The sequence below is a fragment of the Gasterosteus aculeatus genome, chromosome 6 (genome assembly GCF_964276395.1).
Source record: "Gasterosteus aculeatus chromosome 6, fGasAcu3.hap1.1, whole genome shotgun sequence".
NCBI classification, from domain to species: Eukaryota; Metazoa; Chordata; class Actinopteri; order Perciformes; family Gasterosteidae; genus Gasterosteus; species Gasterosteus aculeatus.
The window spans coordinates 9,767,813-9,790,721 of record NC_135693.1 but is presented as its reverse complement, the minus strand read 5'-3'; the positions used below and the strand labels follow the sequence as shown (position 1 = coordinate 9,790,721).

General features: G+C 43.1%; 1 protein-coding gene across 10 annotated transcripts in view; it reads left to right on the top strand.

Annotated features, from left to right (window-relative positions):
• LOC120820757 (uncharacterized) overlaps window positions 1–22,909 on the top strand; it is an 82,269-nt gene that overhangs the window by 19,980 nt on the left and 39,380 nt on the right. For 6 of the 10 annotated variants that reach the window (XM_078104196.1, XM_078104199.1, XM_078104194.1 and 3 more), the window contains 5 exons: window positions 7,096–7,152; window positions 8,942–8,977; window positions 10,614–10,643; window positions 10,771–10,797; window positions 11,318–11,371. In XM_078104196.1, coding sequence (XP_077960322.1) covers window positions 7,096–7,152; window positions 8,942–8,977; window positions 10,614–10,643; window positions 10,771–10,797; window positions 11,318–11,371 — 204 coding nt within the window. The remainder of the gene's footprint in view (window positions 1–7,095; window positions 7,153–8,941; window positions 8,978–10,613; window positions 10,644–10,770; window positions 10,798–11,317; window positions 11,372–22,909) is intronic. The other 4 variants (XM_040178885.2, XM_040178882.2, XM_078104198.1 and 1 more) reach the window with 3 other exon arrangements.

The following is a 22,909-nucleotide window of genomic DNA, read 5'->3' as shown; positions in this document are numbered from 1 at the left end:
TAGCTTTGCAGATGGTCAGTCGCTCAATAAACGGACTTTCTTTTCATCACCATCACCCCTTTAGGCGACAAACAGCTGCCACAGAAATCAGCCTCCTTGCAGGCTGCAGATGTGATCAGTTACTCTGAGAGAAACCAGAAAAGAAACATAAATATGTAGAGCTGAGTATTGAGCTACAGAAATAATCCTGCTGTTGACGGAGAGGAAAGGCAGCTTAATGTTACTGTGCTCCTCATTAAAGACATGTTGGTCAACTGGGAATCTGGGGATCTGACAGAATATACCGTACATTCTGCATCTCGCTCCTCTCACCTATAAGTATTACCCTGTAGTCTGATTATTTACTTAATCCAGATTATGGAAAAAGGAAATAATAGATTACAAACTCCAGCATCGGTTGCGGTTTTCGTTGCGAGGTGAGAAAGCCAGTTGACGTCACCTGTATATAATCTTTCTTACATAACGATTTGAAGAAGACTTACCTGGAAGTTAACTCCATCTGCATCTCACTGATTTGTAGTTCGAATATGAAAAAGAACTGTAATGGAAACGTAATGTTACATAAGTGAACATGATTCCTCTGGTGTTTATTTCATTGATTGCCACTGATTGTACAGCAATCAAGAGGAAAGAGTGACAGGGCTCTCTCTTCTCTTCGCTCACTGATTTCGCCTCGGCTGCAGTTGACTGGACAACAACAGCCAAAAGAGTGTCGGAACAGCTGGAAGCTTGTGAACTATGAAGCGACCGTGTTGACGTGCCTTTTCCAAGAGAAGCACCTGCTCAAAACTTTGTTGAGATGTCAACGGGTGACGTTATTTGCAAACGTGGACATCAGGACAGGGGAGGCAGGCGTCTGGACCACGGGTCTACTGCCAGGCCGATCCGCTCGCTTCTGCTCTCTTTGTGTGTGTTTGTTTGTTTGTTTGAGGGGGGAATCGTTTGTTTGCGGTGCTCAGCCAGAAACTTTGTCACCAGTGAGTAAGATTGTTGTTACTGATGTCAGCATTCAGTCAGGAATTAGAAATATGCAAAGGCACAGTTCTACTTTCCAGCAGGAGAGGTGGCTTGATTTTTCCGCGCAGTACATCCCAAATTGGGCCCGTCTCTGGTCAAGCTCCTGTCCCATCGTGTAAGTTTATTACACTTTGATCTTATTTAGGTTAAACCCGGCTTGGACCTGCTTTTGTTTGGAAGCACAGAGATGACATTGGCACCTCTCTTTTTATCTACCACTGAGTAAGGTGATTCTTTCCACAAGGGATAGTTGGGGTTTTGAAGTGGCGTCGTACCCGTCCAAAGGCAGTGGAAAACTCTTTGTAGACGACTGTCGGCACGGCAAAAGCGGAGTGATTTACGGCTGTTGACAGGGCCAGCTGGGAAACGCATTTTAGACATCTAAAGGCCTGCCTAAAAAAGAAACAATATCGGGAATATTCTGCCCATCTCATCAATTCAAGTCCATGTGTCACTCTTCTTTTTGACTATCACTCTTAACCTCTTTGCTTTTAAATGTACTTCGATATGTAATTTGGCATATATATTGGCAGCAAAAACTATTTGCAATGTAAACATGTAGTGGAGTAATGTCTGCTTGAGCAGAGAAGGGAGCCACTCTCCATCTGTATGCTTTAATTCAGTTGGTTGACCCAACATGGCTCACTGTGCATGCTCTAAGTGCATAGTCCCGCTTGTGAGCGTGCCGCACTGACTGCTGCTCTGCATTACGCTCATAAGGCCGATGAGGCCGTCCAGACTAATGGAGTCAATGCGGAAACTTAGTGCCCTCCCGCTGGTTTCCCCCCCCGCTAAACCGTGAGCTCTGCCAGCGTTTGTTTGCACCATTAGTACCGGTAGCACCCTCAGCATCGTTAGCACCATTAGCAACTTTGTCCGGGTGTTGCTGGCTCAGACGTTGCTGATCTGAGAGCCGTTAAGAGGGAATAGAAATAATCTCCGTCTCTGATGCAACGACTTTACAGTTAGATGCTTCAATATGCTCACGAGCTGAGTCGCCTGCTTCCTCCCTCTGACATTCACTGCAGGGCAGGTACAAAAGCAAGCTGCAGGTTCTTAGAGTGATGCTGATAAGAACGGGTAGAGTGAGTCAGCTCAGTAAAGTTGTGGACCATAAAACCAACCAGAGCTGAGAGACTCTAAAACGCTGTAATGCACAAAGTAGGATGACAGTCTCTGTTGGTTTGTCACGCAGAAAGACTCCTTTAATCAATTAGTTCTGGGTTTTGTTGTTCATAAAGAAATATTGATTCTACCGCCTTCCAATGAGGAGATCACATTTGACGCATTTCTTCTAAGCATTCTCCTCAGAACCAAGCAAATCCCAAAAGATTCACCACAGTATCCCAGGCCATGATGTAGCATTGCAATTATTAGTCTATTTCATAGCCGTTCTGTTTTTTTGGGGGGGGTTTTAACCTCCATTTAGATTTATTTGAAGGCAGGACACAAAATAAATGATACCCAGCATTGAGTGGTAGTACATGATGGGTTAAAACCAGTATGCCCAGTGCCTCCGTAAGTGAGCGAATGAGGTTAAGCCTCATACACTAAATAAGGATACCCCTTCTTAGCCAGTTAATCACTTACAGTAATCACTTCTAAAAGACTTGAGAATGCCCAATAGACATCATTTGCAGAATCCTAGACTGCAGATGTTCTGTTCTGCAATGCAGACACGCAACAGTGCTTTTGGCTGTTGAATAGTACCTAGAGACCTGTAAAATTGTGGGAGCCTTATTTTATAGTATACACATAGACATGTATGTAATTTAATATAAAGTATTTATGAATAAAATATTCTGCTATATATCATTTGATCTGTCATCAACAGTGATTGACTGATTTATTATAGTAAAAAAACGCTCGGCTACTGAAGTGAATGTTTCTCTGTGGAGAAGATAGTAAGTAAAATACCGTTAAATGTATATAAATAAAAATATAGATTTGGACAAATAATTCTTCTCGAAGGTTTCAGTTAACCCATTTACTGTGAGACACCCGATGTGTCCCATTACTGCAATTTGCTCATATTCCATTTTTAAAGCCAGTATGTTATTTCAGGCGCGACTGGACACCTGAGAACCCAGAATGCCGTGCATGAGCATGTGACCTAGTGTCGTTTTGCAGATACGCAACCTGTGGGACAGAGGGAGTGCACACCATGTTATCTTGTGGATTCATGTTCAGCTGAAGAGCGAGGTGATGTAGAAACGTCAAGCAACGCTGGTCGAACATGATATCTAGAGCATGAACTTCGATATCATGACACAATGGCCCTTTTTTACGTTACCCTGGAAAGTGTAAATTTTACTAAGCTTTTTTCAGCACTCAATGTGATTGGTCTTATATCACCGCACTGTATTGCTGAGCAAATGGAAAGCCACAAAGGGCATTTCCTGCTGTAACCTCCCTGGAATTTGTAGGCCGGCACTCAAGATATCTATGTTACTCAGAGATCCTGTTCCATGGAGCTTTAACGGCCTGTCAATCAGTATTACAACATTTCTCCACCACAATCTCCCGAATACATTTGAGTAGTGCCTTTTTGATTTAGCCTCTTCCCAATAGGCCAAACCCAGGTTGTGGTGATTTAATTGTGTACGCTAACTAAAACTTGCAATTTACTCTGCCTCTTTTCAGACAAGGGCACTGGCCTGCAGCTGCTCTGCCTGGAAAATGGTAGAAGTAAACATAATTAGACTGCATTTGTACATCCCTGCTTCTCTCTTGCTTTAGTGCTGCTGTGCCGGGGAGTTGCCAGATTGTCTTGTGGCCTCACCGCTACAGGAGTGACAAGACACAGTGGTGTGTGTAATTAGCAAGCAAGTGTACACAGCTCCCTGCAGTGCTCTGACCTCGTGCTGCAGAAACGACAGCCGCACAACCAGCACCGGCGTATTTCCAGCTCCTTAATCCCTCCTTCGTCCTTCCCTGTAAACAGTTTGCAAAAAAAAAAGCTTACAATATATCCAGGCCTTCAATTCTACATCTGCCTTTGTGTCATTGTGATTAGACCAAAATCTGCATCCTAACTAGGCTGTAGAACAGGGGGGCGCACACCTTCTTTTTGGCTCGCAAGCTACTTTTCGATCGACCGAGTCATGGCGAGTTGGATCTAAGAATGGTTGTTTACAAAGCAATAGCTGAAATGTAAGTCTGAACTACGCTGTTTTAAATTGGCCCAATTCAGCAAGACTTAATTAGCAGCTATGATGTAATTTGATAATTGTCAAAAATGTCCCATCTCAAGTATGAAACATCATCTGGAATAGCAAACATCTAATCACCTCTTAAGACAACGACTGTACGTGTTTCCAATGTAATAATATATAAACATAATTAAAATGTAGGTATATTTTCCCTATTCATCTAGATAAATTAGATGTGTTTTGCTGGTATTTAACAGAAACCAGAATATCTTTCTCATTTCTAACACCTTATTTTACTGAAAACAACATTAAGGAACCTTTTGGTTGCCTGTAGAAGAGAGAGAGAGAGAGAGAGAGAGGATAAGACAGTACCCTGGCACATCTTTACACAGTGACATAAATAAAAGTGGTAGTTGACATAAAAAAGTAGATTTTTCCAAGGACAAAACATGTGTGTAAATTTGATTAAATACAGTATTTGCTTTTAACGTTAAATTTCTACTGTCTTGAAGTTGAATTAATTGAAACCTTCTGTAACTAAGTAAATAAACCTATATATCCAGATATATAGGTTTACATCACATGATTTTGACAGTTTTAATCATCACATAAAAGGAAGTTGACAAAATAAATTGATATGCTCTTCAATTTGAGAAGAAATCGTTTCTCCCTCTAATGCAAGATACCCAAAACTGTCGTTGAAATATTCAAGCACAATGTGCGTGATAACGTTTATGGGGAACTGGAGAAACTAGTAAAAACCTGTGCACGTTTATTTTGCAAATCCCTGAATAAGATTTAATGCTAAATTTTCAAGACCGCCAAAAGCCGTAGAAAACAAAAGTGGATGGCACTGTTTGCAATTATGCATATTGCTACAGACAAGTCCAGATGCTGTGCAGTTCCACAGGTTATATCAATGACAATACTGCCGTCTTTTAATTATATGAGTAATCATAGTTGAGCCAAGTTTTTCTCAAAAACATTCATTTGTCTCTGCCAAACAATGTGCTGTAAATGAACAACTGCAAGCATAAGAGGATTTGAGTATCACTCACCATAAGTTGAGGGAGTGCTTTTGTTTCATTGTTACCACTGTCACTTATAAATTCTGGAGTCAAATTGCTTTGTTGACTTTTGCCATTTACAATATTTACCAGCAGGAAACGTTTATGTCTGGCACACTTTTGAGACACAGCAGGTAATAACGTTTAGCTAAAATCTTAAAACAGGACGAGCAACTGTTATTGAATATGTGGTGGGAGTTCTTTTTATATTCACCTGCTTCCCTCCCGAAAAATACCTCCTGAGTTTGAATCCTGGCAGTTCCTCGTCAACTCTCATGTAAACACATTGCCTTGTGTGTGCAGTTTGTGGGAGAGGGTGCTTGGGAGGAGAAAGTACTTTTAATACACAAAAGTATAACTTTTAAAATATCTGATTTATGAAAGAACCCAATTGTATTATTAAAATGTATGAATAGCTCAAGGGCTTCATTTCAAGCAGTTGTGTTCTAGATTTTGTCATTGCCATTTTTCAGCAGTCATCTTTTTGCAGGATACTGACATTGAGGTTATGTATATTATTTACTGTATTCAAATATATTAAATAATTTCCTCTGCCTTTGGATGAATCACCATCATAATTTAATAGATGATGCTGACGTATTTGGATGGCGACATTAGTGAAGTGAATAATGTGTAGTAATATTGTTTATTAAGTGTGTTTAAATGTGCTTGTCGCAAACAAAAAGCTTCGATTGTGATTACGTGTCTATCACCACAGCAACAAGACAAGATCTCCTCATTGCAAAAATGGTGGCAAATTTCTCACACGATTAATCAAAATCTCATCCGTAATTGACCGAACCGGAAGTTACTGACGTGCTCGTTATCAGCTGAGCCTTGTACTCCTTTGTTTGTGACACGGCTCTGGTAATCACTCAGAGGGGAATTTGCTTCTGCCAGTTTGCCCCAGTAAGGTGGTTGTGGATTGTCGATTTGAATGAGGACTAGGCCTCTCATGTACAGCTACGGGACAGCTGCCCTGTCATTGACAGTGTGCATGAGAAGAGGCTCCGCATGGACGTATAAAATCATGTCACAATCACGTCTTCATAAACCCAATTTATAGGCGCGCTGCATTACGTGTTGTTACCGTGAGGGCAATTGTTTTACACCAGTACAACCACGGCTCCTGTTTTTCTGAGTGGTAGCGTTTAATATGGGGCTTGCAGGGAATAGGCGAAGCATTAGTCACGTCCCTCGTGGAGCCAGACTTAATGTGACAAAGGCAGGTAATCATCTTCTGCAGATATATAATTTGCTATTAATAGCCCGTAACTCTGAATTTAGCTATGACAAATTATTGTATTTCTAAATCACTTTTCAGACCACTCACGCTCCCCATTTTCCCATTACCCATCTCCAGAAGCTGCTTCTGCTGGCCCCAATGTGTCACACCTAACAAGGCCGGCTGAAAATTTAGCCTGTCAATCTGCGTCAAGCCCCATTCATCAACTTTCACTTATTATCTCAGCTGTCACTCCTTTTTTACATTTCACCCCCCCCGAGTGGCTTGACTTTGCCCCGAGCTTATGTAGTTCAATTCCACCCCGGGTGTAAAAGCAATGACTATCACCGTCCTCTGAAACATGTGTGACCAGGGGGCAGAGGAAGGGGTCTGGGGCAGAAAACTGCGTACGCAGATGCTGGTGAATCTAGGCAGTGCCGTCTGATGAGTGACCTGATCCGCTCTTCTCTCATTAACTTGAGATTAGCAGGAGAATCTCACACCTGCGTGAGAAACTTGGCTGTAAGCACACCGACACATACAGAGCTATTTTTTAAACCATTTTTTTGAATCCTTAACTCTCACTGAAAAGACACGCACTTCTAAATATATTATGTATACTTTTTATTCCCAGGGTCGTCTAAAAGGTGACCTATGGCTGTTTGGCCCAGTTGGTCTGAAAGGAAACAAAGTGAGTGAGTCTGCCTCAGAGACTGGCACCAAACTATATCACACCATAGTTGTTTTTCTTCTTTTTTTCCAAAATGAAAATAGATACTTCAGGGAACCTGCTTGACTTTCATGAGCTGTAGCCTCGGTAACAGGTTTGCCCATCTGTTTGAAGTGCTGCTATGATTGCTACTCCAGCCAAAGAATATTGTTATTGCTATGTTGATGGTCCTATAGAAAAGCTTATAGACCGGCTCAGAGAATATGTTCCATTCATTATATTTGCAGAGTATTTGTATATTCATAGGGTTAGCCGGTTGTAATAGAAATATTCAACAAAATCCCTTTATCTTGCTCTCTTCAAAGAGTTTTTTAGAGTAAGGCCTACAGCAATGAAGTGGATTGCATATTTTTTCTATATTGTTTGTGGGCTCTTCACAAGGACTCTTGATTCCAAATATGTTTGATATTTGGTCCCAAATATTAGAAATCCTAGAAGCATGTAGGTGTGTTCTGTTCCCTCGGCTGTGACTGGTTTGATAATCCTGTGATTTCAGACAAGCTGCACGTGGAGTAGAGGAGTCTTATGCGTAACATTGTTCTTATCCGCTACCCTTATATAGTCTCTTAAATAATGATAAATCACCGACATGAATTAGATAAACCCTTGTTGCAATGCAGAAAGTGTTGATCTGTTTTAGACTTTACTCTCCTTTCCATCCAAAAAATGGGATTATTTTCCATGTAAAGGACGAAGTGTTTTTTTTCCTGTAATTAGTCGCCATATCCAGTTCTTTCGTTTTCCTCTCGTATTGGGCGTTTTTTTTTTTTTGCAGCTTTTGTCTTCACGGAAGAACTCATCACATAATTGTAGGTGCAATGCCGCGTCTGCCAGCCTTGAAGTTATAATGAGGTCTGTGTTTCTGTGAAGACAACAGAGAATCACAGAGTATTTCATCCTATTTTCCGGATGGGATGAAGGGAAAGGGGGGAGTGGAGGGAATGTTTGTTTGTATTGAAACTGACGGATGGAGGCAGATTTGGAAGCATGGAGTAATGAGTCCCTTGTATATTCCATAGCAGGCATATCTTTGCTGTGACATTAATTTAGACAACAAAACGGATATGAACTACAAACCGCTGTTTTTTCCCCTTTTCATCCGCATCTGATAAACAGGTATCGCCGGATCTAAAGTTCACTGATCCTCTAGTCGGGGCTTGATAAAAACCTGCTGGGATTGTGGTGTGAAGGGGGGAGATTGCAAAAATATTGGACAATGACACAGAGGTTTCATCTGAAAAGACCAAAAAAACTAGTGCAGCAGTAAAATGCATTTAAAATCATTGCTTACACCGGATTATGCTTGCGCGAAAAAGGTCTCGACTCCTTCCCTTATATGACTTTTCTCCACTGCCTGTATGTCACAGTCACCAAACAATGTAATCACACCGGGCCGTTGTTAACACTGCACTGCAAAGCCTTCACATGATGTAGTACGGCTGTGTTTATTTTAAGGCCTGTCGCATTTAATGGCACCTTTCAGTTTGAAAGTCATCAGACTTCATTTCAAGACATACTGCAAACACCATAGTGCACACTGAGATATTACTGCTACGCGTAGTAAAAATACTGACCTTCGGTCCTTATGAGAAACATTATGACTGACATTTATGCCAGATGTTTAAAAGTAAAAAATATATGGTTTAGTTTTAGCCTGTGCTACCCTTTCTAATGCAAACAAAATGTTAAAGACGCAGTTGACTAAAGTTTAAAGACTTTTTTTTTTACTTACTATTCTATTCCTTCACAGGGTGATGTTGGTGTGCCTGGAGCTCCGGAGCTGACTGTAAGTTCAAACATTTAACCCCGTTTGTGAAGCTTCGTACATTTGGCAGCCTTTTGGCCGACCAGTTGCTGCACACAGTGTGAAAACATCTGTCACACAGAAATGGAAAGTGAGGCCCTCTGGTGATCAGTGTGTGTGTGTGTGTGTGTGCCACATTGCCACTACCTGGGAATGGGTCGAAACAATGAGCAGATAGACGGGGCTCAGCGCTCACTTCGGCCAAAAAAGGCCTGAGGGCGACTAGCCAGGCAGAGAAGAAGAGAGCTCCTCGGCTCCAGGTGATAGTGGCGTTTGACAGGTAGTTCGCTCGCTCTGTCCTACATGGGTGAGACACACACGTTCCGGTTAGGTGTTTGTCCCTGCTGACTTCTTCTTCGCAGACACCAGGGCAGAATGACACCAACAATTTATGCATCTCTATCTCGTAATTGGACCGGCTGTACCAGCACTTTCTCCGTGGTCTTGTAAAACCGAGAGGACAGAGGACACAACAGAAACGAGTGCTCGTTCCAGTGCGCCGACAGATTGAAGGTGCATATATCGGCGGACTGCAGATCTATGCACTAGCGGATGCTTGTATAGTCCCCATATCATCACGTATAGGGAATCAGTGGGCACAGATAACAAACACACACACACACACACAGTCTGGATGCATTGTAGCCAGGGAGTTGACGGCTGCTGGAGATTAAAGGTGCACTGCGGGTGAGTAGCTAATTATGAGGGGGATCTGCCTGCCAGTTTTAATCACTGGTGGAGTGATACAAAAACAGAGCAGAGTGCCACTGCATCTGGCTTGCCCCTTTTATGTCAACACGGTGCCTACAACACCAGAGGAACACTGCTGCCATCCATGAGCTTTTCTCTAAAAGCAACTTTTACATTTATAAAGACAAGCGAAAGAGCAAAACTTTAAAACGTCCTCATACGATGCCAGTAAATTGGATGGTGAGTTTGAGCAGAAAATTTTATTCAGTTAGTGGGGGGAAACTGCATTGAGCACTGTGTTGCTTGTTACCCAAGGTCAAAACTCCAACCAAAGCTGGACGACTGTTCATGAATAATGTATTCATAACCAAAAGCACTGCATAGACTAAGGCATGTTTGATTTAGGGTGCCAAAGGTCAGAGCTGTCACTCTTTTCTCATAGATGCAGCTGCAAATATCGCAGCGGTGTCAGGGCTTCTTGTTATTTTTTATCTCCTTTTATTGTTCTTTCTTTACACGAGGCCTCTGACTAACGCGTAAATGCGGCGTAAATGCAAATTCTCCAGCTGTTTCCAAGAAAAGTCAACAGAGTTGGACTTTGGGATGCCAATTGAAAGAGGACACCAATCATTTGGTCTGTATTTGAAAGCTGAGATGTCGTATGTGTCCTTGGGTCCGTTCTGCGACCTGCTGGATTGACGACTGTCTGCCCTTTCATGACAGTGGCCAGCGGGGCGTCGGGGGAGTTGTAAAAGCAATGCCCTGACCTCTCTCCGGGTCACCGCAGCCAAAAGAGAATCAGCTCCTGACCAACTGTGCTGCTTATCTGTACCTAAAAAAAACATGTATCGTTAAAAGATTTATGAATGACGCGAGTCTTGTTTTCACACCGACGGACGTTTTTTGTTTGTTGTTGATTGATTCCTAGGCTGACAAAGAATGTCTCAAAGGAGATCAGGTACCCAAATTGATATTGATTTCATAAAAAATATCAAAACATTGTGTGCTCGAGTTATTACTTTTTATTGTTACTAGGTATTACGTTTTGTTGTTAACAGAAATTGTTTTTTGTGACATTCATTCAGGGGCCGCCGGGGGACAAAGGAGAGAAGGTGATACACAAATTGTTTCATTTCATTAAAGTATCTCATTATCTTCTGTTTTTATTGTTGGACAGAGCAAAACTGTGTTTTAAGCAATCAGGAACAACTATTAGCTTCAACAACCAATTATTGAGGCACAATAAGTATGTCTTTGTGCAAGAACCAAACTAAATCATTACTCAGTATTTACCTTGACCGACTTACTAATTGTACTGTGTAGAATAATGGGAAAATCAACCGATGCTGAAAATTGCCTATTAATGGAATCTTCAAGAAGTGCCCTCGAAAATCTTAATAAGCAAAAATAGAAACTGCAGCTGTAAATACAACCATCAATCTATTCATGCAATTTTATCTCAGCTATTGCTGCCTAACCTATCACTGCAAATGAGCCCACTGTTTATTCACTGGTCTATTGAGCACATGTGGCACAAACATCTGTCTGCATCAGCAGCATGCCATAATATCTTCCTGCAATACCACATGAATGTAGCACCCAACTCACTCCGCTCTGTTTCCTCATCCCCAGGGATCGACCGGGCTGCCGGGCCAGCCGGGGGAACCGGGCAAAGAGGGCAAAAGGGTGAGTGAACACAAACAGTTGTGTGGCCTGGACTGGAGGCTGTGCTGACTGAGAGCACCTGGCCTGGGGAGAAACAGCTGAGCGGCTGTTGTTGTTTGTAGGAGAGGCTGAGATGATCGCTAGCAGAGAAAGAAGAGACAGAAAAGATGGGTGGGCTTGGTGACAATAAATCAAGTTTGACTGGCGACGCGCATGATTAAGTTGCCAAGAGGCGGGCTTGATTTGGGAGAGAGACGAGGCCCATGACGGAATCAACTGAAACATTGCGCCGGGGCTTCGTAATGTGTCACCTCTGACTGTACAACTGTGGTTATGGAATACAAACTTCAGCATGGGGGGAAAAAATGCAAAAGTCTTGTACATTTCATTTGATATCATGTTTTGTGTTCATTCGTATTGGTTAACTATTATAATGCTACGGTGAGCGGAAGACCTACAGCAAGAATGTTATTGTTGCCGGACATGGCAGCTGAAAGGCAGTGTTGAAGAACAGGTGGAGTGAGTGTCCTTTTGTGTTCAGATTAATTGACTTGGTGTGGTCACCTGTGTCAACGTGATAAAAAATAGGATTTTCTGACACATTATTGTATTATTCGTCATTGAATCATTTATCACAATGAATGCAAAGACATAAACTCAAAGTGAGCTCAGAGTCTGGTGTAGATATTTTTTTGGGGGGGAAAGTGGGGTTTAATGTTGATTGTATTTAATTAACTTGGTTTTTATTTCATACCTAACCTGACTTGAGTAGAGGACAGAGAATCAAATAGAAATAATGGTGCTCACTTCTGTTCTGGTGCACAGTTGTATGATAAAACCTTTACTCATAATTGGTTTGGAGCAATAGAATGTCCCTCTACGTTTAAGGCTGTTTGCTAAATACTTGTTTCTTTTGAAGATAAAACAGCCAGAGGGCTTCACGCTGCCCATTGCAGACTTTCTGCTGTTGTTGTAGTTGCAGTTGCTGAAGACACGGTTCTGATACCTTGTCTTTGATGACTGGCTGACTTGGTGGTGACTGTTGACGTGCTAAGGTTTCTGCTTATTCTTAGCTCCATGAGTCACATGTAGCCTCAGAGTTGTTGACCAATCTCTGTTTCCTCAGCTTGACAGCCTATTTTAGGAAAGTGGACATGTATTATTATCAGGGGCTAGCTAGTGGCCAGCTGACACAGCAAGAGACTCTCACCCAATTAGCAACTCTTGTTCGCGCGTCTAACTTATTGGTTTCACAAAGAGCCGTAGCTGATACAGAATATCTTGACATAGACTAACCACTCCATAACCTTCATAGAATAGCTGGCAGGGGAAAGCTTTCATAAGGCCTCACATCCAAGCCAAACCATCTCTCATAATGTCTACTTCAATTTATTGTTGAGGAAAATACAAGCACTCTAAGCCATTTAGATTCACTCCAAGGAGATGTGGAGGGCATAGCCTGTTGAGGAGGAATGATGCAATTTGCACGGATCCTTCGCTGAATCTCAAAGCAACATATGCACGAGCGGCTATCAAGGGCAGCCACCCGGCCCCCTCTGGGACCCCATGGATTCACAGAATCCTCGTTTTAAATCATCGCCTTGATGGATGACTAATTCAGTATCTCAGGGTGAAGGTTAGGGCCAGTCCAGCCACAGCTACGATCTTACGGGAAGGGTATTCTTCCCGCATTACACATGGCCATCAATAGCAAGAAGTGGCTTGGTTGTATCTATTATAGATGGTACTGGCACAGAATGACAGGCGAAGAGTATGACTTTGGGATTCAGTGGCACTTTGCAGCAGATCAAAAAAGAAGATGGGGAGCGCCAGTTAAAAAAAAAAAAGGGATATGTACCCCGAGTTAACTGCGTTGTGCTAAAATATTAATCGGGTTCTGTGAGGATGTGCTAAGCTCTGTGTTGTCGTTGTTGGCTGACCCTGTCCTTCACTCCTTCAGAAGATGAGGAGGCGAGAAATGTGCCTGCCGAAGGGAACAATCTTGGAATATTTTAGGTTTTTCAGTTTAATTATTTGTATTTTGTTTTACTTTGCTACTGCATGCTGTGTAGAGAAAGGTCTGGTTGATACCCATCAATATATGCATTTCACTGACTATATATTAAAGTATTGCGCTCATGCAAGAGTGATGTGGGATTTGATGGCATTTGCATTGCAAATGTAACAAACAACGTATTTTTCCATGCTCAAAATAGAGCTGAAAATCTACGCTCGATTGGTCGATGCATACTGCTTCCTTAAAGACGAAATACACAGGAATGACACGGCAGGCTTGGTTTATTCATGTCCTGCCAAGCCTTGCTAGCAAACTCTGCTTTGGCAGCCGGCACGGTGTTGTGAGAGGGTTCGGTGCAGACATGGACTCACCCGCTGGGCAATTCAGTAGGCTCCTGCGGATTAATAAATAATCACCTTAAGGAATTCCCCATTACAAGGTGGGTGTTGGAGTTTTAATCCATGCCTAACACCACATTAAGCCCTATTAGCTGTAAAAACATACCTGTATAGAAAAATATGTCCTTGCTAAATATATTTCACCAACAAATGCCCTGTTGATTTACTACGAGCTCAGGCAGTTGTTATTAATAAATGTTTTCGGTGCATTGCATAAACCTTATGAATATATTCTCTTTATACATACTGCTAAAACATTTTGATTTTTTTTCTTAGAGGCCTTTTGTTGCATTTTGCTGGAATCTAAATAATGCATTGCAATACATTTGAAATCCTCTTCAATCATCCAAGGGGCCTCCACTGTGTCAATAAACCACTGTGTCCCGCTCTGGAAAATGCACAGGTGGAACAGATGTGCTGAACTGTGTTTGTTCTGACATATTGCAGCTGTGCCAGTGAATGGATGACGAAACTCCAGCAAGACGTTGAGGAAGCAGAACAGTGGCACTGCTCCGTCTGCGGATGTGTTCTCATCAAATCAATAATGCATTGTAGATTTTTTTTTATGACTTCACTTTTTTAAAATTTATTTATTCAAAATAGATGGTTGTTTATTTATTTATTCATTTCGCTGAGACAGTGAACCCGTTTGCACGGTTGGCGCACTAAATGGATTGATAACTGGTGAGTTGTAGCTCATTAAAAAACATGCAAGAATGTTTTATGAAAGAACAAGATAGTTTAGAAATGTACACTATGTTGTCTTTGATGCTCCAAAAAACTTCATCCATCGGGTGAGGTGTGACATTTGCAACTGCCTTCCTTCCAATTGTCTCTAGCCTCTCTGCCCTGTTAAATGGCTCCCGTGTCTCATGGAAGTGTTCGCCTGCATGCCTCGGCTTTGGATGTGGGTGGATGACACTGTGCCACATGAGATGCCTGCCTCATATGTCAAGAAGATAAGAGAGGACAAAAGTCACAATAAAGGTGAAAAGGCTTTGAGACCATTACTGGCTACGCCTCACAATATCCCCTAGTGAAAGGAGAAGCATTAAAAAAGGGATTTTAAATCTGAGAAAAATCATTTTCACAGAAAATAAGAGGAAAGAAAAATCAGCCGGCTTTTTAACCTTCAAAAGCCTGATGGCTTTTGAAGGTTATTCGTCCTATGCAGCATTAGCACCCCCATTTCAGCCTTTATGCAAGACTCCTACCATGGTAATTACAATGTCTGACGGATCCGCAATCATTTTCTATCATTTTCAAGTATTTTTTGTATCTTTATTTATTATAGTTATCACTAATTGTAGTTACCAGAACACACATATTTTTGTTGATGTTTTTCACTGTTATTATATTATTAGACAGAGGTACAGGGTCATAAAGTTTAGCTTTAATGGATTTATATCCTGTGACTCTGGAAGTTGAAGGAAACCAGAGAACAACAAGATGTTCACTTGTTGATAGACTTTCATCCAGCTACACTATATCGCAAAGATGGCTTTTTTTTGTGAAAGTCTGTATCCTAAAACTTGCACTGCTGTCACATTGCATTCGTAAGCTGTATTCACTTACATACTTACATACATGCTTCATTTGATAGCACAGTAAGGAATCAATGCACGGAAGTAATTGTGGTGCAGGCACACTTCTGCTTCCTCACGTGTCAAAATATGTAACAAACATTAACGACAGCTGCCGGGACATTTTTAAGTGCCATGAGTGTAACCTGTCAAAACGGTAGAAAAGATTGTTTGTCATGTTTTCGCGTGTCAAGGCGTTCCCAGTCCAGTGTGGAGAAATAACCTCTGGGCCTCTTCCCAGTTGGCTTCGCATGGAAAACCTTCCCAGGGAGGAGCCCAGAGGGCATCCTTACCAAATGCCCAAACCACCTCAACTGGCTCCTTTCCACACAAAGGAGCAGCGGCTCCACTCCGAGCTCCTCACGGATAGCTGAGCTTCTCACCTCCTTCTCATCTCTAAAGGAGACGCCAGCCACCCTCCTGAGGAAACACAGGAAAAGACCCAGCCTTTATGACCATAGGATTAGTCCACGTTTTTAAAGATGAGGGAGGTCAATTTGTCTTTTGGAAGTGATGGTGGTGCTGAATGAGTGAGACAGCTGTCTATTAGTCCTCACCAAAGGCAGGTTTTTCTTCATATATTTTCTTCCTTTGTCTCAATAAGGTCTGTGTACTGGATGCTGTGGAGCATTTCGGGGAATTTATTAGCATAAATGGAATATAATATTCAAAATGATGGTTTCATGATTGTATCATCACCTAGAACTTAGATTTGTTGTTATCTTCGTGAAATAGGAAAGAGCCTTTCATATCGACATAGTGAGCGGGTGTGTTTTTGCTTTTTGGTTGTGCAACTTCCGGTTGATGAAATCGCTAGATCAAGTCTGCCAGCTGTTTTTTGCAGGTTTTGCCTCATGGGTTCTCCGCCTCCGCCTCTTCTACCTTGAAAGGCTGTGCCGGAGGCCGTACGCGCTGAACAATCTCACTATCATGTTCAGCTCAGTCTTGGTCAGGTCATCAGCCGTAAACTCTTCTTTGTCTTTAAGGGGATTTTTTGAATGGTCATCACTGGTGATTGGAGACATGGACATTAGTACCCAGTTGAATATAACCACACCGCCAGATACCACTAAATCCCTCACCCCGTCCCTTCAGACTAGCATACATTTCCTCTACTACCAGAATGTTGGTCGATGCCTCTCTGCACGAGGCACATGTGCGCAGGCACAATGTCCTACTCGTATTCTCTGGGTGGCATAATGCAAGTGAAAACATTAGTGTCAGATTGGATACAATAACATTCATCTACTTTAAAACTGAATCTCTGTATCCCCGCTGCACAATAGCATTTGTCATTTAACCTAATTTGGTTTGAAAAAGTATGCTGTTCTCTGAAAACTAAATGCACGCTGTAACCGGAATGTATCTGCCTACAGGGCCGAGCAAATGTGGTTCTGAGATAATTGAGCCACCGCAGTATATATAATATTCATATTCTATCTGATGCACTTGGCTCAGGTCTGTTTGTATCCGTCGGTGAGTATACGGTGACCAAAGCTGGCAGTGACATTGATGGGGAAGGAGATACGTGTGTGTTCCACGTGTGGGGACTGCAACATTCGGCTGCGGTTTCCTGCTCCACAGGTAGGAGGCCGACAGCAATGCAACTGTAACAGGCTGCTGACCTCTACCAGAGCACCTGCAGGGTGAGATTATTAAGTAACGAGTCCCTGGCGAGATTACCAGCCTTGCCTGCCAGAAGTTCTCCATGGGAGGCTGTCGCTGATTTGGGTTTTACAGTAAATGAATGACATTACAGCAGCTCTTTGACTGCAGCCATGCTTGGTGTTGTCCAGCTCAGTGCACAGATGTAATGATATGTTCAATTCACTTCCCCCTACGGCTTTCAGTCAGACCTCATCTGATGTGCCACTGATGTGTGTAATATCTTTTTGTGTCTTGAATATATGCTCTCATGGATTGTACACTGGAGATGAAGAATTTGTGAATCAAGGCTTTGGTGGTTCTTTACCATTGGCTGAGGGTACATTTCGTCGCATTTGGCATATCTAAAGTGATTTTAGTCATACTGTTTAGAGAATAATACAGTATATCTTTGAACAAACGTTCCCATTTATGTCAAATTTAGCGTGACTCAATTGAACATACACATATGGACACGTATCACACATAAAACCCTATATTTAACCATTGAGACACACTTGTGGACCATGTTGATGGTCCGTGTTTTTAAAGCACTGTAACTACAGTAGCGTGATGCAGATATGTAGTTACAGTTTTGGCCCGACCCGTTGAGGCTCAATGGGAAAGTAACACGGAGAGAAGAATTTACAGGTCAGCAGGGCTCACAGCTGAGGTTTAATGGTGAGATTTACGCCCTGTGCGATTTTACAAGCAGGGGGAGGATTCGTTAACCCTCCGTTGAACAAAATGGAAAAGGTTATTCATCTCTCTTGTTGCGAAAATTCATGTTGAGGAAATCCAGAGAGCCGGCTTTTGACACCTGTATTACACCAGGAGGCAGCGCGCTGGCCCAGTGCACAAGGCAATTAATCTTGTCAATGTCAAGTGCATTGGGACAGAGGATGAAACAAAGATTTGACCTGATTGGCTCTGAAAAGGTCTCACATTTGGGCCCAGTTGGGAAGGAGGAGGGTTACAGGGGGAAATGTTTGGCACATGCAAGGACAGATGCACAAAGCTTTGATTTATCTGTCTGACTCTCGTATTTCCCATAGAGCCGCCGTATGGCCACATCCATGGGTGTCCAGAATAAACACACATTAATTGGCCAAGTAATCACAGGGACGAATATTGGGAGCAAGACTTTGAGAGGGCCACTGTGATTGCACATTGTTTGCTGACTTTTATGATCACCGCGTGTGTGTGTGTGTGTGTGTGTGTGTGTGTGTCTTAAGTGTATGTGAGAATACGTTTTGTGAAAAAGCTGATGTTCACCAAGGGGTAATGTAGGTCAACACATCCTCTGAGCATTATATTAAGCTTGCTATAGTTGGCCAGGGCACAGCCCTCGTTCACACAGGAGACGGAGCTGTAGCACACAAACAGGGGCAAGCAGGCCGCATTTCACTCCTCGCTGCTCCAGTGTCACAATACGCGAGGGCCTGGTAGCGTCTCGGCCCGCGTCTGGCTTGCCAAGATTTTCAAATGTTGTTTTAGGTCTCTGCCAAATCACAGCAACACTAATGGAGTGTCGTGTGCCACATAGGGTCGACTGAACTGAATCAACTGGACTCTGCGAGGTGTGTCGACGGACAAAGGGTGACTGGCCCCTGTGAGCGCTCCGGGCGTCATTGTCCACGCCACGGCTTCAGTCATCCAAACAATGGGATCGCTCCAAACAGTCTAGTAATATACAAAGACACCCCCCTGGCGTTTTAGGTCAGTCTAAGGAAGAGAACTGCTGTGGGTGTAAATACCCTTAAAAGGAAATTTTTGGATCCAGGACGCTTGGATGACTGAAGCATGCCCCTAGTAAGCTTCCTCTATGTCTGATGTTTCTATGGCCAATGGGTTGGAAGGGGGGGGGGGGGGGGGGTTGGATAAAGCTCAACACTGTTACAGCCTATCATCCATATTTTTGATTCTTCGCGGTCTCATCCTACCCGCAACCAATTTAGATACATTCATCTGTGTCCAGTTTAATGGCATGCCAGCAAGCAGCGCATTAACAGCGGCCTGATACTATGCAGAAGGTTGTGTGTGGAACCTCAGCGTAATCTCTTATGCGCGGTGAGTGATACGAAGCATGAGACCCGCCATGGGCTACAGTACCCGGAGTGAGCGCCCCGTGGATCTTTGCACAGTGTATTCTCTCTGACCGCAAATACTTGGTTCGTAAAACGAAGCGGGGTTTATTCAAAGATAGATTTTCCTCTCCCTGGATAATGCATTAATGAAACATTCAGTATATATAAACTTAGCAATCTTCTCCTTATGAATAATATGGCTAAAAGTCCAGATGAGACTGAAAGACTAAGAACAGAAGGAGATGAGAACATCCGAGAGGCAGCGTCTGCCCTGTGAGGAGGCAACACACTGGCATGGAAACACTGCATAGACAGTCAGCTCATAGTTGAATATAGATCTATCTTCACCGCATAAAAACGTAAATCCAGATCATCAGCCCTCTTTTCTCTCCTTAGGAGTTGTTAAAATCAATGAGCTCTAAAAAATCTCAGCCGTGAGACGTGGAAGAGGCGCGTGTGCTGTGAAAAGCTGTCGTGAGGCTCCCTTGGGAGCGCCTTGGCTTAGTTTCCACAGACATCCACTGTCTGCATTTCCTGTGTTTGCCTTTGACTCTAGTGTTTGCATACTCTGTGGCAGGGAGGATTTCGCTGTTTGCGGAAGCAGCTCCATAATGGCTGTTTCACCCAATGATAGGGCACCCTTGTAATGCCACTTGTATTCCAGTTTTTTTTTTAAAGAGTAGTAAAGCGGTGTGAAAACGACTGTCGCGTTCCCTCACTCTCATGCATGCTCCTGCTCATGTCTATTTCCTTCTTCTCTCCTCGTTGTAAGCCCTCTGCAAAAAAAAAAAAAATCCCCTTTATGTTGTACAGTGCCTAATTGCCAGACTGCCTAATTAGGGATGTTACCCAACACGAATCATACATTCATCCATTGAGGACATCTATCCTCTCACATAGAGAGCTTACAGCCTAATCACTGGCTCTGCCCCCCCCCCCTTCTCCCCCCCACCCTGTACAGCATTTGTGGTGAAGCCAGTTTGCCATCTAGTGGCACACGTACAAATCAGCATTTAGTTACATGGGTGGGGGGGATTGAGTAAAGCCTTCATCGAAAGCTTTACCCAATAGCCTATACGTGAGATCTTGGGCAGCTGAGCTGCGTCTTGAGTCGGCTGCAGTGCCGGCCACCTCTTTATACCTCCCTGAATATTTAGATGGCTGAAAGTTAAAGAGAGCATTGTGTGCCACTCAGAACGGTAAAAAAAAAATAAAAAAATGCTAAGCTGCATTTGAGCCGCCGCCAGGCAGCTGTCGGCTTTGCCGTTCTCTCCCTGCCCCGGCCGCTCCTCTTAACCCTCAGTAAACAACTGGAACAAATCCTATTTTATTGAGGCTTTTGCCAAGTGCACAGGGATCGCTGCGAGCTCCAGTGCCCAGACATTTTCTGAGCTTTTGCAGCGTCCTAAGATGGCATCCAGGGAGTCAGAACAGTCTGTCTCTAATTGGATCCTTATTCTGAAGCAGGTGAGGCTGCGGCCTCTGCGGTGTGTTTTTGTCACATTTTAAGCACGCAGCCTAATCAATATTTACCTGGCGTGCGCTGATAGCTGATTTGACACATTGAAAGAGGGTTTTGGTGAAAATTTGGTCCACTGTTGAAAATCAGGCTGCGTATTCGGCGTGAATATTCTGAATATTTGTCCCCTTCTCCAACGCATGCTCAGCTTACATTTTGAACGCCCAAAAGCAGCTGGGCTGATGTAGTGTGCTGCGTTATTACTGTGTGTGGAATGGAGTATTTTTCCTTTTCAAATACTGTGACCCTGGATTCTGTGCCACTTTTAAACTAATTGGCAACATATCAATTGATAATTAGAAACATACATTATTGCGGTTGAGCTTAATGTGGTGAAATGTTAAAATATTTAAAAGGTCTAAATATCTGTATTTGAGAGATCCCCAATGACTAATTGATGCTTTTTTCCCCACAGCCATGGTCTTTATCATGGTACATCATGCACATTTGGAAAAATCCGAAATTAAGAAATATATGCAAGGGGAGCCGATGACATTTTAGACTGAGTTACAGAATGAATTAACTTTTGCTGGCAGTGGCAGAGTAATTGTATGTATCTCATTCGGAATCTGGATACGATGAGTTCTCCCGAGGGACTCGAGGTTTGACCGCAGAAATGAAAGGATAAAGTGCATCCGGTTGTTATTTCTCCGTCCAGTTCTCCTTCCCATCCTTCACAGGCTGCGAGCAGCTTTGTCACCCGGGAATAAATATTGTGACAGTTCTGTGTTGTGGCAAACTTTCTCTGTGCATGTGTGCGCGCGCTGCGAGTGCACGTTTATCTGTCTGTGTTTGTCTCTTTCGGGGTGCAAAGAACTGCAAAGACGGCCTAAATCATCATTTCAAGAGAGGAAGAGTAACATTTTTGTCTTTGGCCCTTCGCTGCAAGCGCAGCTCGCACACAGACAACAATAACAGTAATCGCCACACTGCCCTCTGTTTGTGAAACAGCATGAGGATATTGTGAGCAAGGTGTATCAACTCCTTTCCTTTTATGCACATTTGTTTACTAGGCAAATACAGCTGCCGTTCGTAAGCTTCAGAGTCAGTTCTACTTAAACACAGTGCAGCAGTTTGACAAAAGGCTCAAGTGGCCTAAGTGCATGTCCCTGAAGGGGGGACAGGACTAGAGAGGCAAGAGTTTTTTCAGTCAAGAAAAGGTCATCTCCCCCGTGAGCCACCTAACATTGCAGACAAACACAGCTTTGGGAATGTCAGATAGTTTTCCCTTTGGGACATAAAACGTGTTTGTCACTGGTACGACAGGCAGAGAAAAGAAAAGCAATACACTGTATGACATTTCTGACGATTAGTCGGGCACAGCATTTTTCGTCAAACCAGGCTGTATGTGGTCAAAAGCGTTAAAAGTGAAAGTTGTGGTGGTCAATAAATAAGTGTTTATGTACAATGTGGGACTGGATGGGAAAGAAATGTTCCTCTTAAACTTCAAGGTTAAAATGGTCAGATTCAACAGATCAGAACAGACGTCAAAGTAAAAATACATAGAGTGAATGGAACTAGGAAGAAGTGATACTACTCCCTCTGTGCTGTCTGTCAGGTTTGAGTTGGGTCCTGGTTTTCATCCCAGGAGGCTCCTTCAGCTCATCCACTGACCCCTCCTGACGGGGGGCATTTGCCGGGTGGATTATGTGGCTTTTTTGATGGTCTCTCTCTGCTTTGTTGCCTAAAATGCAACACCTTCTGGCCTCTCCATTTTTTTTACGCCACTGTGACATCCCAGTCCGGGTAGTCAGACAGGGAATGTCTCGGAGAACATGTTGACATTTGGCAAGAGGATTATGGAGTTATCATAAACGAGTGCCTCTGCTGTGTGTCACTGTCGCTGTTTGCTCTCAGATCGCGGCTTGTGTTGCAGCGCCGAGCCGGGGCCACATGTCTGTGCTTTCCTTTTGCACTTTGCAACTCGCAGCGTAGTTAAAGCCGGTCGAGGCCAAGAGCCGTGTGGATAATGTCGGAAGTAAGAAGTGCGCTGTCAATCCACTGAGGCCCCTTTCTTAACCACAGCTCCAACGTACACTGACTCAAGGTTTACCCGCACGCTTATTGAATTAGTAGTTAATGTGGGGCGCTTTTCACACTTCTGTCATGTGGTTGGCAGGTTTTTAAAGCGCAACAGCTAAATAGCGCTGGTGAAGACGTGTTGGATCTTGCCAGCGCACCTTTCGCTTTCTCAAAAAAAAAAAAAAAGATATCATCTTTCCCTCAGACTCGTTTCCTCTCCTCCTCATCCCTGCATCTCTCTGCTTCTCTCTCCCTCCCTCTCATCCCTCATTTCCTTCCTCGCCTCCCT